General features: G+C 45.9%; 1 protein-coding gene across 1 annotated transcript in view; it reads right to left on the reverse strand.

Annotated features, from left to right (window-relative positions):
• The window catches only part of LOC309569902 (high affinity immunoglobulin gamma Fc receptor I-like), a gene marked incomplete at both ends in the record, with an annotated part of 105,878 nt that overhangs the window by 5,613 nt on the left and 83,698 nt on the right, over positions 1 to 16,567 (reverse strand). Inside the window, 2 exons of the mRNA XM_082275893.1 lie at positions 472 to 741; positions 823 to 1,086. Of these exons, the coding sequence (XP_082132019.1) occupies positions 472 to 741; positions 823 to 1,086 (534 nt within the window). The remainder of the gene's footprint in view (positions 1 to 471; positions 742 to 822; positions 1,087 to 16,567) is intronic.

Consider the following 16,567-nt stretch of genomic DNA (forward strand, 5'->3'; position numbering starts at 1 on the left):
CCTCATTGCTGAGCCACTGTTTGCTATGTCTTGCATGCTTTTTATTGATGGGGGGGAGGGATGAAGTTAGGAAAAACAAGGCCTTTAAAGCTTATGAAAGTTAAGGAAGCACTTTTTTTTCGAAAATGTTCATTTAAAAAGAAAAGTATTTATTTAAAGAAACAAATCTCTTTATAGGTGAGTGTATCTATAGAGAAGTGCAGTGCCATTTGTTAGTACCATGGCTTTTCTGATAAAAAAAAAAAAAAACATGTAATCACCATGTTAATACTGACATAATTATGTTTTTGAAAAAAAAGTTGTCCACCCCCCCCCCCCCCCCAAAATGTCATTTTAGCAGTCTGCATGGTGAAATTGAAGGTACATTTCATCAACAGGATCCCTTTAAGTGTATTTTTTTGTGGGGGTTTACCTTCCTCTGGATCAACCAAAGTTTCTAAGGATAGAGTTTTAAATAGAATTTTATTTTACCTTTCACAGAGATAAAGGAGACATCTGAGTACTCATAGACATTTGACTCATCATAGCGATGTATTCGTTTAGTACATTTGTAGAGTCCAGAATCACTCATCCTTATATTAGGAATATGGAACTTGGAGTCGGTTTCTGATGATTTTATCTCCTGATCATCCTTGTAGAATTTTGTGTTTATTGAACTAAAATGTATTACATGATGACATCTCAGAGTCAGGGGGTCTCCTTCATATATGGAGGATGGAGGTCTCTGCAGGATGACATAATCTGAAATGTAATAAAATGTACTTTAGGTTGTTCTATTCACACCCAACAATCTGTAATGATGGAGATGAGATGATGACTCACCATATGTAACATTTAGGAAGACGGGATCACTGATATCACCACCAATGGTCCGGCACTGGTAATCTCCACTGTACTCCAATCTTGAAGATGTTATGTGAAGATTCTGTTGATCTCCAGTTATTGGTTGGTTGTCTTTGTACCAGTGATAGGTCCGGGTCTCCTCTGGTACAGTAGACGGCACATTACATGTCAGAGTCACATCGTCATCGTATAGAATATTCCCCCAGTTGGGTGTGAAGGTCACCACAGGTTTGATGGCCTCTCCTATAGAAGAAAAGAGATCACACATAACACATAGATAGCACAGTGTGCAGCAAAACACAGATAGGTGAACACATCTTGTATGAGAAAAGAACATTCTCTATAGAAATGGCAATGATTGTAGTCATGGGCACAGAGTATTTCCCACATGTTCCTAAATCTATGTTTGCAACAATGAACACAACTTCCCATAATAACGCTTTTGCTTAAAAGACAATTTTTGCATTTAAAAAAAATCATTTTAAACTGAAAAATACTTAAACCCCCCCCCCCCCCCCCAAACATGATCTATTTTCTAAAAGCTGAGCTCCTTGGAGAATAAAATGGAGATAGTTCAATTTTTTGTCACTTATTCTTAGCAAACGCAATATATTATGCAATTTTTTGGGGTAAAATACTAAAGATATGGTGTTGCCGAGTAAATAGATACCCAACATGTCATGACTTAAAGTTGCTGGATTGTGCTCATGAAATGGTAACAAACTTTGGTGACATTTAAAAGCCCCTACCGATCATCAATTTAGAGTTAGATGTGAATAATGGGCCCAGAATTATTGCTCTTACTCCCGTGTGCACGGCGATATTTACCATGTGTAGTGCAATTTTCCTGTACAGGCACACTCAAAGGGTACGTTTACAGTTGTATGTGTGTGTGTATGAGGTAGAGGGGGTTTACATTTTTTTGGGGGGCTTGGGATTTAATTTTTTTTAGGGGGGTTTATGTGCTTTGGTGTAATTTTGTAACCATTCTCACAGAGACTGCAAGTGAGGGAATATCTAAAAATTTGAGAATAAGAGATGATCTTCCATCAGTGACACTTTATGGTGACTGTTAATTCTTTCCTGTGGAGACCAGAATACCAGGAAAGTGGTATTGAGAGAGCAGGAGCCAGCTACATTGAAAATTGTAAACTGCAATGCTGGGGTAAGAATTTTACCAAATAGGTTAAAGGGGATTTAGTGGAGTGAATGGAATAATTTCGTCATCTCAAATAGAAATGAGTTTGTATGAATGATAGGATGTGAGAGGATACCCGATGCACACAGAGGCGTCTACTAGTTTACTCTTTCTTTTTTTTTTTTTTTCTCTTTATTTATTTATTTTTTTCTCTTTTTTTTTTTTATTTTTTTTGTTTTTGTTTAATTTATAATTTAAATTTAGGGAATGCAGCATGGAGCGTTTAGACAATTAATAGGTGAGAGATATATGTAAAGGAGTAAGTTTATAATTTTAAGCAGAATTACAAATGTTGTGTTTTTTATTTCTCTCCCAATGTATTGTATATGTTCTATGACACAATGACTGTAAAGAATTAACAAAATAAATAAAAGATTTAATAAAAAAAAAGGGGATTTTTTTTTATTATGCTTAATGTGCTAAACTAAAATAACCCTAAGGGAAACAATCAATATGAGTGTTAGTACAGCCGTACCCATACAAATCTGATCCTGGAGAAGTCCCCAACCTCACTGCTGGAAGTGGTTCTGGTGCTGGGACAGGGGTGTCTCTATGGGAGGCTGTACAGGTCTACTCTGCCTCAGAACTAGCACCGCATCCAATATTCAGACAATGGCTGCCTCCAGAGCTGAATAGAAGACTTAGCATACATGCATTGCATTAAAGCGATATTTATCCCAATACCAAAAATGTAATGTAGCACCTCCAAGATAGGTGCTAAAATTAGATAGATAGATAGATAGATAGATAGATAGATAGATAGATAGATAGATAGATAGATAGATAGATAGATAGATAGATAGATAGATAGATAGATAGATAGATAGATAGATAGATAGATAGATAAATAGATAGATAGATAGATAGATAGATAGATAGATAGATAGATAGATAGATAGATAGATAGATAGATAGATAGATAGATAGATAGATAGATAGATAGATAGATAGATAGATAGATAGATAGATAGATAGATAGATAGATAGATAGATAGATAGATAGATAGATAGCTAAAGTGCTGGCTCACTGTGTTCAGTGGAGTTGGGTGAGTTTTGATAGGTAAATTTAGCTTTCCTCACTATAACCAGTGTGGCTGTGACCATTGTGTTAGGTAAATTTAGCATTGCTGGCTGTAACTATTGTAACTGATTAAGTAGGTCAGTTCTGTGTTCTCAGCTGCTTCTGGTCGGTTTACTCCCTCTGCTTTTCAGAGGGCTGGAGAAGTCTCAAGAACATAGGTGTGGAGCTATGCGGATGGCATTATGAACAGTGATGGGAATAACGCTGTTAAAAGTAAACAGCGTTACCAACGCCATTACTTTTGTTGGTAACTACTGTAGTAGTCAAATTGATTACTTTTCCCTCCGCGGTAACGCCCTTCCCGGTTCTTATGAGGCGTTACTGCAATTACATCTACCACCACTAGAGGATAGTACAGTAACTCCTCTACTCCTCTCTGATTGTGTGAGTGATCATCATCTGCTGATATCACCCTGCCGCTGTCCGCTCCTCGTTGTACTGACTCCTCCCTGAGGCCTGAGCAGTCCTGGTATGGAGTTAACAGCGCTTCTGCTCTGCAGCCAGCTGCCAGCTAGCAGTCGATACCACCACCGCCATCGTCCACACCACACAGCAGCCACTGCACTCTGCTCAGGACAGGAGGGACAGCACAGGAGTCAGACAGTCACAGGAGTCAGACCCCATCGGTGCCACACCACCAGCCACCACCAGCAGCAGGTACCAACAAAAAATAAATAAATAAAATACCACAGTCAGGACTCAGGTCAGGTACCACTGCCAGTACCAGTGTACCACCACACAGCCAGCCTGTACCACTCATCTCAGCACTGTCAGCAGCATTAAATACCATACCAATCAGGTAGTGCCACTACCACCAGTGTACCACCACGCAGCCGGCCCGGTACCACTCAGCAAATACCCACTAAGGTACCACTCAGCAAATACCACTCAGTCCCACTCAGTAAATACCACTCAGGTACCAGTGCCACCAGTGCCACTCAGCAAGTACCACTCAGCAAATGCCACTCAGGTACCAGTGCCACCAGTGCCACTCAGCAAATACCACTCAGGTACCAGTGCCACCAGTGCCACCAGTGCCACTCAGCAAGTACCACTCAGGTACCAGTGTACCACACAGGTACCACAGTGCCACTCTCAGCAAACATCACCACAGCAACATTAAAATAGTGTAGATTAGTGTACAATGTTTTATAATAACAATTGCTTCTATTTAGTGTTCATTTCATTCATTTAACATATTTAATATTGGGGGCATCCAAGTTATTTGACATATTTGATTATATTTTATAAACTAACGCAATAGTTACTTTCCCTGGTAATTAGTTACTTTTTTACTGATGTAACTCAGTTACTAACTTAGTTACTTATTGTGAGAAGTAACTAGTAACTATAACGAATTACTTTTTTTAAGTTACATGCCCAACACTGATTATGAATATGTATACAGCCCGGGCCAACCCCAGGGAGCAGGGCCCTGTAGGCTTCTGAGAGTTTGTATACATTCCCAGGAACACTGAGCTTTCATCCAGGGCAATGCTGCCATGTGCTTGTTGTTCCATGAGGCCTCAGGTGGGCAACCTGAGGGCTTCAAGGGTTCCTGAGGCCTCAGGTGGGGAACCTGAGGGCCTCAAGAGAACCTGAGGGCCTCAATGCTAAAGCTAAGGAGAGCTGACTGAGGGACTGTCTGCTCAAGATCTGGTCTGGTATCACTGGAGAAAGGTGTCACTTGAAAGTTGGAAGGAGGCAACCAACTGTCCCTGTGAATACAGACTACGTGAGAGATCTTAGAGACTTGTTGGCTGCTGCCACCTCTCTTTTGCTAGAGAGTCAGCTGTGTGTTTGTCTAAAGGGGACATCTGCTGGTGTCCCGAAAATCTCAGTCTATCTAGTTGTCTCTGAAAGGACTCTGCTCTTGTTGCTCTAAAGGAAGAAGTTTGTGTGCTGTTATCTGCTTCTAATACAAAGCCAAGCCCACAGTTTGTTATAAGCAAGGACTTCTGCTTCAGCTTTACAGAAAGAAGAACACTCTCCTCAGCCCGTACAGAGTTCTGTTTTTTGGGGGTATTGCATTCAATTCCCTCAACCCTATTCAAGTTCTCAAAAAATAAAAACAACAAAAACAACACCCCTAGACTAGGTATTGAGGAAAAATGTGGGTGAGATTGTGTGCCTGGCTGCTGGACAATCCACTGGGGAAGAACCTGGACAAATTTCCAGCGACTCCTAATGAAATATGCGCTACATGTAAGATATTGCAGCTTACCATTTATTAACCACTTGCCGATCGCCGCACGACTATTTACTGTGGCGGTCAGCCCCGTACAGGCAAAGTGACGTAGTACTACGTTGCTCGCCTGAGAGCCTTTAGGGGGCAAGCGCGCGCCGCCAGAGGCACGCTCCCGCCCCCGCTCGTTCCCTAACATGTCCGGGCATGTGACCGGCAGACCCGATGTCCGCCGGTCACTCGCGGGGGGAGAGGGAGAAAGGCAGGCGGCTGATGTAAACAAAGCCACCTGTCATTCTCCCTGGTGTAACTGCAGAGATCATACGATCCTGCTATTTAGGATCGTATGTCTCTGTGGTTACATGAAAAGCCACGCCCCTTTACAGTAAGAAGCATGCCCCTAGGGACACATTTAACCCCTGCCTCTCCAATAAAGTTAACCCCTTCCCTGCCAGTGTCATTTTTATAGTAACAGTGCATATTTATAGCACTGATTACTGCAGTAATGTCACTGGTACCCCCAAAAGTGTCAAAAATGTCAGTCAAGGGTCCGATCTGTCTGCCGCAATGTCGCAGTCCCGTAAAAAAATCGCAGATCGCCGCCATTACTCGTTAAAAAAGAATACACCAAAAATGACAAAAATCTTTCCCTTAGTTAGTAAACGCAATAACTTTTGCGCAAACCAATCAAAATACGCCTATTGTGATTTTGTTTTACCAAACATATGTAGCAGAAAACAAATTGGCCAAAAATTTAAAAAAATTTAGATTTTTACATTTTTTTGGGGAATTTCATATAAAAAATGTGAAAAATATTGTTATTTTTGCAAAATTGACGCTCTTTTTTTGTTTATAGCGCAAAAATTAAAAATCGCACAGGTGATCAAATACCACCAAAAGAAAGCTCTATTTCTGGGGAAAAAAAGACGTCAATTTCATTTGGGTACAGCGTCGCACGACCATGCAATTGTCCGTTAAAGTCACGCAGTGCCGAATTGCAAAATAGGCCCTGGTCAGGAAAGGAGGTAAAATCTTCCGGGGCTTAAGTGGTTATAATCCCTGTAACTTCAAGAGAGTTTTTCTGACTTACTGACTGGATTAAAAGATGAAAATAGAAGAAAGAAAGCCTAAACTAATACAACCATCGTATCTAAGAATTGGCAAACTGCAATATAATAAATGTTTGCTTTTGGGTTTTAATAACGCTTTAATTCAAAGCTAATAACAAAATTATAATCAATGATCCAAACCCGTTCTTTTGCAAAAAAACTTTAGGATAAATATTATTTTTCATAGAATTATTGTATTTATGGCAGATTGTTCAGTATGAGGTTTGTACTCACCAGAGTTTCCCACATTCAAAGCTGAAAAGTCAAAATACGCTTTTTAGAAAATATTACGCACAGTACACGTCATTACAACATATCTAATGGGTTTCAATCATTTTTCTTCCTTTTATATTCAGTAAAAAAAATCATACATTTTTTTATAACAAGGATGTTAGGATCCTAGCATTTCAAAATATATCAATAGCATCAATAGACAGTGTAGCACAACCCAGCACTCCTTGCCATTACATACATTCAGGGCCGAAAGTGCCGGAACTGCGTTCCGCCGCATTCCCTCTGAAAAAATGCCCTGCCCTTATGCAATTTCAGTCAAACCGCTACCAGAACAGAATTATGAAGCCACTAGACCCCCGTTACTAGACCAAGCAACCAGACCCTTCAATCCTTCATATCCTGTGTAAGTCCGGGGATGGAGATACTGGGGTTCTAGGATGTATTGTGGAAGTGAATATAACTTAACCACTTGCCGACCGCCGCACGACAATTTACGTCGGCGGTCAGCCCCTCGCAGGCAAAGCGACGTAGGGCTACGTCGCTAGCCTGTGAGGTTCTAGGCACGCTCCCGCTCCCGCGTGGTCAAGGACCCGCCCGCGCGTGTGCCCGGCGGACCCGATCTCCGCCGGTCACTCGCGATCGTCCGTTAGAGCGGTAGAAAGGCAGGCGGCTAATGTAAACAAGCCGCCTGTCATTCTCCCCTGTGTAGGAATAGTGATCATACGGTTCTACTATGTAGGACCGTTGATCAATGTTCCTACACCTCAAGCCACAGCCAATCACAGTTAGAAACACGCCCCTAGGAACACACACCACCCCTCCCTCTCAAAAAAAGTTAACCCCTTCACTGCCAGTGTAATTTTACAGTAACAGTGCATATATATAGCACTGATTACTGTAGAAATGTCACTGGTACCCCCAAAAGTGTCAAAAATATCAGTCAGGGGTCCGATCTGTCCGCCGCAATGTTGCAACACCGCAAAAAAAATCGCAGATCGCCGCCATTACGCGTTAAAAAAAAAAATAACAAAAATGACAAAAATCTTTCCCTTCGTTAGTAAACGCAATAACTTTTGCGCAAACCAATCAAAATACGCTTTTTGCGATTTTTCTTTACCAAACATATGGTAAAAAAAAAAATTGACCCAAAATGTTAAAAAAAATTTGATTTTTACTTACTATAAAAAAAAATGTGAAAAATATTATTTTTTCAAAATTGTCGCATTTTTTTGTTTATAGCGCAAAAAGTAAAAATCGCACAGGTGATCAAATACCACCAAAAGAAAGCTCTGTTTGTGGGAAAAAAAGACGTAAATTTAGTTTGGTGTACGGCATTGCATGACTGCGCAATTGTCAGTTAAAGTCACGCAGTGCCGAATCGCAAAATAGGCCCTGGTCAGGAAGGGGGTAAAATCTTCCGGGGCTTAAGTGGTTAAAACAATATTGTAATGACATGAGACAAGGAGCAATTGGCAGTAGACCGAGGACACATACAGTGGTACCATACCCTGGCATTGCCCCAACCTTACTACAGTTTTCTCCTCAGAGCTGACAGTCATCTTACTTCAACATTTACTTGGCAATTAAAATCTGAAAATCACATTTGTGGCTCTGACTTATCTCGATAAATGTAAAACTTGCACCCTGTATGACAAGACCACAATCTGAGCTTACAGCCAATACTTATAAAGTAGCACGAGTCAAAATAATTCTCTGCCCATATACCCAGGGCTTTTTTTCTCTGAGAATAGGTGCAGGAACTCTCCCCTTCTGAGCCCCCCCCCCCCATGTGTCTCCCCCCATACCTACCTCGGAGAGCTGTCCTTTGATTCCACCCCCTGCCCTCCTCTCAGTACCATCTCAAGTATCATTTTGTGGTGCTAAATAATTTGTATGGAATTTATTCTGGTCTAATAACAAGAAAAGCAGTAAAATAGATCCCCCAGCAAAATTAGACCCCACTACAGCAACAATAGATCCCTCACACAATATTAGAACCCCCCCCCCCCCAACCACAATGGACCACACCCCAGCAACAATAAACCAACCACAGCAACAATAAACCCTACCCCAGCAACAATAGTTCCCCCACACAACAATAGACCCCCCGCACAGCAACAATGGACCACCCACAGCAAAAAAACACCCCAAGAAACAAAAGACCGACCCCAGCAGCAAAAATAGATCTCAAAGCAGCTAGCATCAATAGACTCTCCAGCAGCAACAACAGATCTACAAGCAGCTAGCATCAATAGACCCTCCAACAGCAACAACAGATCTCCAAGCAGCTAGCATCAATAGACCCTCCAGCAGCAACAACAGATCTCCAAGCAGCTAGCATCAATAGACCCTCCAACAGCAACAACAGATCTCCAAGCAGGTAGCATCAATAGATCCCCTAGCAGCAACAACAGATCTCTAAGCAGCTAGCATCAATATATCCCTTAGCAGCAACAACAGATCTCTAAGCAGCTAGCATCAATATATCCCCTAGCAGCAACAACAGATCTCTAAGCAGCTAGCATCAATAGATCTCCTAGCAGCAACAACAGATCTCCATGCAGCCAGGTACAATATACCTCTACCTCAACAGTAGATCCCTACTAGCAACATAAGACTCCCCAGCAATAATTGATCCCCCACCAGCAAAATTAGACTCTTACACAAAAACAAGTCCCCACCAGTGACAACAGATCCCCCAGCAGCCAGCATTAATAGACCCACCAGCACACCCTACACCCCTTGCCATTACATACATTCAGTGCTGGAGGTGCCGGAACTGCGTTCCCACGCATCTCCGCTGAAAAAAAGCCCTGCATATACCTCTAGCTCCTTTCTGAAATGCACCATCACTGAGAGTGGGTTATACTAAACAATTGTAACATAATGTGTTTCCCATTTAACAAGATCGATCGTACATTACCCTTTAGATGGGGAACACAAAGTAAGAAGAAGAAGGGTCGTCATACTTTGTCCACAACAGATACAAATACAATGAGTGTGTTTTACATAGAACCTCCAACAGGTTCACAGTAATGAGTTGTTTTGTGCATTTCTCACGATCTCAAAGGAAAGACCCTCATCTGATACTCCGAATAAAATAATAGAAATACTAAGAATGAAAAAAATATATATCTTTCTACTTACACAGGAACACGATGGCGAGAAAGACTGACATGGTAGACGGGACCTAGAAGTTGTGACTGCCCTTCTGAGAAGCAGAAGTTTTATGGTCTTCGCACTTCCTGAACTTTATTTATAGAGATTTCACAAGAGTAAAAAACCAATGTCGTGAGAATGCAGAAAGATGAATAACCAAGCTCTGCCTTATCTGATATGATAGTCTAGACAAAACTCATATTACATTTTAGGGTGGACACTGCTATCCCTATACCTGGGATTGCTGGTCTAGCTAGTTCATATGATAGTAAGGACACTTGCTTGGAGTCCAGTGTTGTTACTTTGGCAAGGCTTGGCTTCCATTGCTATCTCACTGAGAGTGGGTTATACTAAACAATTGTAACATAATGTATTTCTCCTCTAACAAGATCGATCAAATAAAAAAAAAGACCTTTCTACAAACCCGATTCCAAAAAAGTCGGGACGCTGTACAAATTGGGAATAAAAACAGAATGCAATGGTGTGGAAGTTCCAAATTTCAACATTTTATTCAGAATACAACATAGATGACATATCAAATGTTTAAACTGAGAAAATGTATCATTTTAAGGGAAAAATAAGTTGATTTTAAATTTCATGGCATCAACACATCTCAAAAAAGTTGGGACAAGGCCATGTTTACCACTGTGTGGCCTCCCCTCTTCTTTTTATAACTGTCTGCAAACGTCTGGGGACTGAGGAAACAAGTTGCTCAAGTTTAGGAATAGGAATGTTGTCCCATTCTTGTCTAATTCAGGCTTCTAGTTACTCAACTGTCTTAGGTCTTCTTTGTTGCATCTTCCTCTTTATGATGCGCCAAATGTTTTCTATGGGTGAAAGGTCTGGACTGCAGGCTGGCCATTTCACACCCGGATCCTTCTTCTACGCAGCCATGATGTTGTAATTGATGCAGTATGTGGTCTGGCATTGTCTTATTGGAAAATGCAAGGTCTTTCCTGAAAGAGACGACGTCTGGATGGGATCATATGTTGTTCTAGAACTTGGATATACCTTTCAGCATTGATGGTGCCTTTCCAGATGTGTAAGCTGCCCATGCCACACGCACTCATGCAACCCCATACCATCAGAGATGCCGGCTTCTGAACGGAGCGCTGAGAACAACTTGGGTTGTCCTTGTCCTCTTTAGTCCGGATGACATGTGTCAGGGAACCATGAACCAGACGTACAACAACAGATAAGTGAAAATAAGACAGCTTTATTGAAAAACAAGCTATAAAGCAAAAGTCCAAACGGATGGCGAAACCGATGCAGAGTCTTTGCGAAGCCAGGGGTCTGGAACCAGCAGGGTAGTCAGACGAAGCCAGGATCAGGAACCAACAGGGTAGTCAGACGAAGCCAGGATCAGGAACCAACAGGGTAGTCAGACGAAGCCAGGATCAGGAACCAACAGGGTAGTCAGACGAAGCCAGGAACAGGAACCAGAAGTAGCAGCAGTCTTGGTAGCATGTGAACACAGGAGGACCAAGCAGGGAACTGAGCCACAGACCTCCTATATATATGAGCTAGGCATCCAGCTCCTCCCAGTGGGAAGGAGGAGCCGCAGGGTGGGAGGCTACAAGAAACCCAGAAACCAAGATGGCCGCCAGCACATGTCAAACGAAGGAGAACAGCAAGGAGGTAAGACCATGACAGTACCTCCCCCTCAAGGGCCCCTCCTCCGCGGAGTAAAGAACGGTTTTTGAGGGAAGCGTGCATGGAAGGCTCGGAGCAAGGCAGGAGCATGGACATCTGCGGAGGGAACCCAGGAACGCTCCTCAGGACCATAACCACGCCAATGAACCAAAAACTGCACCCGACCGCGGACCAGGCGAGAGTCCAGGATATTGCTCACCTCATACTCCTCACGATTGCCCACTTGGACCGGACGAGGCCGAGGAACCGAGGAAGTGAAACGATTACTCACCAGTGGCTTCAACAGGGAGACATGAAACACGTTGGAGATCCGCATGCCAGGAGGAAGCGCAAGGGCATAGGCTACCGGATTTACCCTGCGAAGCACTCGGAAGGGACCAACAAAGCGAGGCGCCAGCTTGGGAGTGGGCACTCGAAGGTTGAGGTTGCGGGTGGACAACCATACACGGTCTCCGGCCTGGTAGGAAGGAGCAGGCGCTCGTCTGCGATCAGCCTGGAATCTCTGGCGCTGCGCAGAGACCTCAAGGGACTTCTGGATCTGTACCCAAGAAGCACGTAGAACGGAAAGGTGATCCTCCACAGCCGGAATATCCTGGGGAGAGAATACCTCCGGTAACACGGCAGGTTGGAACCCATAGTTGGCCAAGAAGGGAGACGTCCCAGAGGAAGAGTTCACCGCCGTGTTCCTGGCAAACTCAGCCCAAGGCAGGAGGTCAACCCAATTGTCTTGGTGATCGGAGACATAGCAACGAAGGAATTGCTCCAAGGCCTGATTGGATCGTTCTGCGGCCCCATTGGACTGAGGGTGGTAGGCCGAGGAGAAGGAGAGATGAATCCCCAACTGGGAGCAAAAGGCGCGCCAGAACCTGGACACAAACTGACTCCCCCGATCCGACACAATCTCCTTGGGCAAACCGTGCAACCGGAAGACCTCCCTGGCAAAAATCGTGGCCAACTCCTGTGCAGAGGGTAACTTCTTGAGAGGAACACAGTGGCACATTTTGGAAAACCGATCCACAATCATGAGAATGACCGTATGGCCTCGGGATGCAGGGAGGTCCACAATGAAATCCATCCCCAGGTGTGACCATGGGCGCTCCCCGGTGGCTAAGGGTTGCAGAAGACCCACCGGAAGGTGCCGAGGGGACTTACTCTGGGCACAAACGGAGCATGCCGCTACATATGCGGCGATGTCGGAACGTAGGGAAGGCCACCAGAACAGACGTGAAACAGCCCAGGACAGCTGATTCTTTCCAGGATGCCCCGCGGTCTTGGAGTTATGGTAGGTTCGCAACAACCGAGTGCGCAACTCCTCAGGCACAAAACATCTGCCGTTGGGTCTCCCAGAGGGAGCACCGGCTTGAGCCGCCAAAATCTGCTCACCCAGAGGAGAGGTCAGGCTGGTGCGAATGGCGGCCAGGATCTGATTCGGAGGTATGACCGAAGTCGGAATCGACTCCTCCCTGGACAGGTCGGAGTACTGCCGTGATAAGGCATCCGCCCTGATGTTCTTGGAACCGGGTAGGTAGGAGACCACGTAATTAAAACGTGACAAGAACAGAGCCCATCTGGCCTGACGTGGTGTCAATCTCTTGGCCTCAGAAAGGTAGGTCAGATTCTTGTGGTCCGTCAGGATGAGGACCGGAACCACCGAACCCTCGAGCAAGTGCCTCCATTCTTTAAGAGCCTGCACGATGGCCAATAACTCCCTGTCACCAATCTGGTAGTTGCACTCAGCAGAAGACAGTTTCCGGGAGTAAAACCCACAAGGAAGCAGAGGACCCTCTGGTGTTCTACGCTGAGACAGAAGGGCGCCTACTCCCGTCTCGGACGCGTCCACCTCGAGGACAAAGGGCAACCCAGGGTTGGGATGCGACAGAATCGGAGCCGACACAAAGGCGGACTTTAGAGCCTCAAAAGCTCGGATGGCCTCGGGCGGCCAGACCTGGGAATTACTGCCCTTCCTGGTCAGATCCGTGAGAGGTTTGGCTAGCATGGAAAAGTCCCTGATGAACTTCCGATAATAATTGGCGAAGCCCAAAAAGCGCTGCAGGGAACGAAGACCACTGGGCTGGGGCCACTGTAAGACAGCCGAAACCTTCTCAGGATCCATGGAGAACCCTTCAGCGGAAATGATGTAACCTAAGAAGGTTACCTGGGATCGGTGAAATTCGCATTTCTCAAGCTTACCGAACAGCTTGTTCTCTCGTAACCGTTGCAACACTCGTCTGACATCCAGAATGTGGGTCTCCATGGACTCAGAATATACCAGGATGTCATCCAAATAGACCACCACACACTGCTGCAACAGGTCACGGAAAACATCGTTGATGAATTCCTGAAAGACTGCGGGCGCATTGCACAGCCCAAAGGGCATAACCAAGGATTCATAATGACCGGTCCTGGTGTTAAACGCGGTCTTCCACTCATCGCCCGCCTTGATCCTTACGAGGTTATATGCCGCCCTCAGGTCGAGTTTGGTAAAGACCGTAGCCCCTTTAAGACGGTCGAACAGCTCGGAAATCAAGGGTATCGGGTAAGCGTTCTTGATCGTGATGCGGTTGAGACCCCTGTAAACGATGCAAGGCCTCAACTCACCGCCCTTCTTTTTCACAAAGAAAAATCCAGCCCCTGCCGGGGACGAGGATTTGCGAATGTGTCCGCGTGAAAGCGCCTCCCTCACGTACTCCTCCATGGCCTCATTCTCTGCTACCGACAGTGGATAGACTTTGCCACGAGGAGGAACGGCACCAGATTGTAACTCGATGGCACAATCGTATGGGCGGTGCGGAGGTAGGGCAACCGCGCGCACCTTATCGAATACATCCCGGTACTCCTCGTATTCAGGGGGCAACAGAGAGTCCGAGGAAGTACACAGCAACTTGACAGGCCCATGGATGCAACTAGCCCCACACTGCGGTGACCACGAGAGGATCTCGGCCGATCTCCAATCGAAAATCGGATTATGCTTCTGGAGCCAGGGGTACCCCAAGACCACCGAGTAGTGTGGAGACGAAATAACCTGGAAGCAGACCGACTCTCTGTGAACGGCACCAATGGCTAACCCCACTGGAAGGGTCTCATGAGTTACGTGTGGCGGCAGAAGGGGTCTGCCGTCTATCGCCTCAAGAGCCAGAGGTGAACCCCGAGCCTGCAGAGGAATGGAATTGGTGGCAGCGAACACACTATCAATGAACAAACCACCAGCACCAGAGTCCACCAACGCCTGGGTCGTCACCGAGCCCCCGACCCAGGAGAGGACAACAGTGATCAGTGGTTTGTCAACACGGGAAACCGGGGACGAGGAGACTCCACCCAAGATCTGCCTCTGACAGGATCTCAGGTGCGAGCGTTTCCCCGGACGGTTCGGACATGCCAACCGAAAATGCCCACCGAGACCACAGTACATGCATCGGCCCTCGCGTCTCCGGAGTACCCTCTCCCCCTCGGACAGGCGAGCAAACCCCAGCTGCATGGGTTCACCCCCAGACAAGTCATCCCCAGGAGGCGTGGGAGGAGAGGGAGGCACGGGTGGGACAGCAAACGTAGGCGCCAATCTGTTAGGAGGCCTCCGCAGACTCTCCTTAAAGGAAGGTCTCTCCCTGAGTCTGGTGTCAATCAAAATCAGGAAAGAAATAAGGGACTCGAGCTCCACTGGTAGGTCCTTAGCTGCAACCTCATCCTTCAAGGCATCCGAGAGACCATGAGAGAAAGCAGCGACTAGAGCCTCATTATTCCAGCCCACCTCTGCTGCCAGGGTACGAAACTCAATGGCGTATTCAGCTACGGATCGTGAACCCTGTCTGATGGACATAAGGAGCTTCGCAGCAGAGGCAGCACGAGCCGGCACATCGAATACCTTCCGAAGAGAAGCAACAAAACCGGAAAACTCGGCAACCACCGGATTGTTGTTCTCCCATAAAGGGCTGGCCCAGGCCAAGGCCTTGTCCGAGAGCAGCGAGATCAGGAAGCCCACCTTTGATCTCTCAGTAGGAAAGGCATGTGGCAGCAACTCGAAATAAATGCCCACCTGGTTAAGGAAACCTCGGCACTGAGTTGGCTCTCCCCCAAAGCGCTGTGGAAGGGGGGCAGAACCGGACATACCCCGAAACACCGCAGGCGCAACAACAGGTGTCGGGGTAGACTCTGGCGCAACAACCGGAGCGGACCCAGGAGCGGCAACCGACCCATCGGCAACGGGAGCGAAATGAGCCGTGCGTTCAAGCAGGGATTGCAACGCCACGGCGAACTGACCCAACAGGTGATCCTGCTGATCAAGTCTGGCAACCAACGTGGGTAGTGAGGATGGCCCTGTACCGTCAGAATTCATGGCCTGTGGTACCGTGCGTTCAAGCAGGGTTTGCAACGCCACGGCGACCCGACCCAACAGGTGATCCTGCTGATCAAGTCTGGCAACCAGCGTGGGTAGCGAGGATGGCCCTGTACCGTCAGAATTCATGGCTTGGTCCTAATGTCAGGGAACCATGAACCAGACGTACAACAACAGATAAGTGAAAATAAGACAGCTTTATTGAAAAACAAGCTATAAAGCAAAAGTCCAAACGGATGGCGAAACCGATGCAGAGTCTTTGCGAAGCCAGGGGTCTGGAACCAGCAGGGTAGTCAGACGAAGCCAGGATCAGGAACCAACAGGGTAGTCAGACGAAGCCAGGATCAGGAACCAACAGGGTAGTCAGACGAAGCCAGGATCAGGAACCAACAGGGTAGTCAGACGAAGCCAGGAACAGGAACCAGAAGTAGCAGCAGTCTTGGTAGCATGTGAACACAGGAGGACCAAGCAGGGAACTGAGCCACAGACCTCCTATATATATGAGCTAGGCATCCAGCTCCTCCCAGTGGGAAGGAGGAGCCGCAGGGTGGGAGGCTACAAGAAACCCAGAAACCAAGATGGCCGCCAGCACATGTCAAACGAAGGAGAACAGCAAGGAGGTAAGACCATGACAACATGGCGTCCCAGTTTTCCAAAAAGAACTTCAAATTTTGATTCATCTGACCACAGAACAGTTTTCCACTTTGCCACAGACCATTATAAATGAGCCTTGGCCCAGAGAAAACGCCTGCGCTTATGGATCATGTTTAGATAT

The sequence above is a fragment of the Pelophylax lessonae genome, assembly GCF_965119305.1.
Source record: "Pelophylax lessonae genome assembly, chromosome: 13".
NCBI classification, from domain to species: domain Eukaryota; kingdom Metazoa; phylum Chordata; class Amphibia; order Anura; family Ranidae; genus Pelophylax; species Pelophylax lessonae.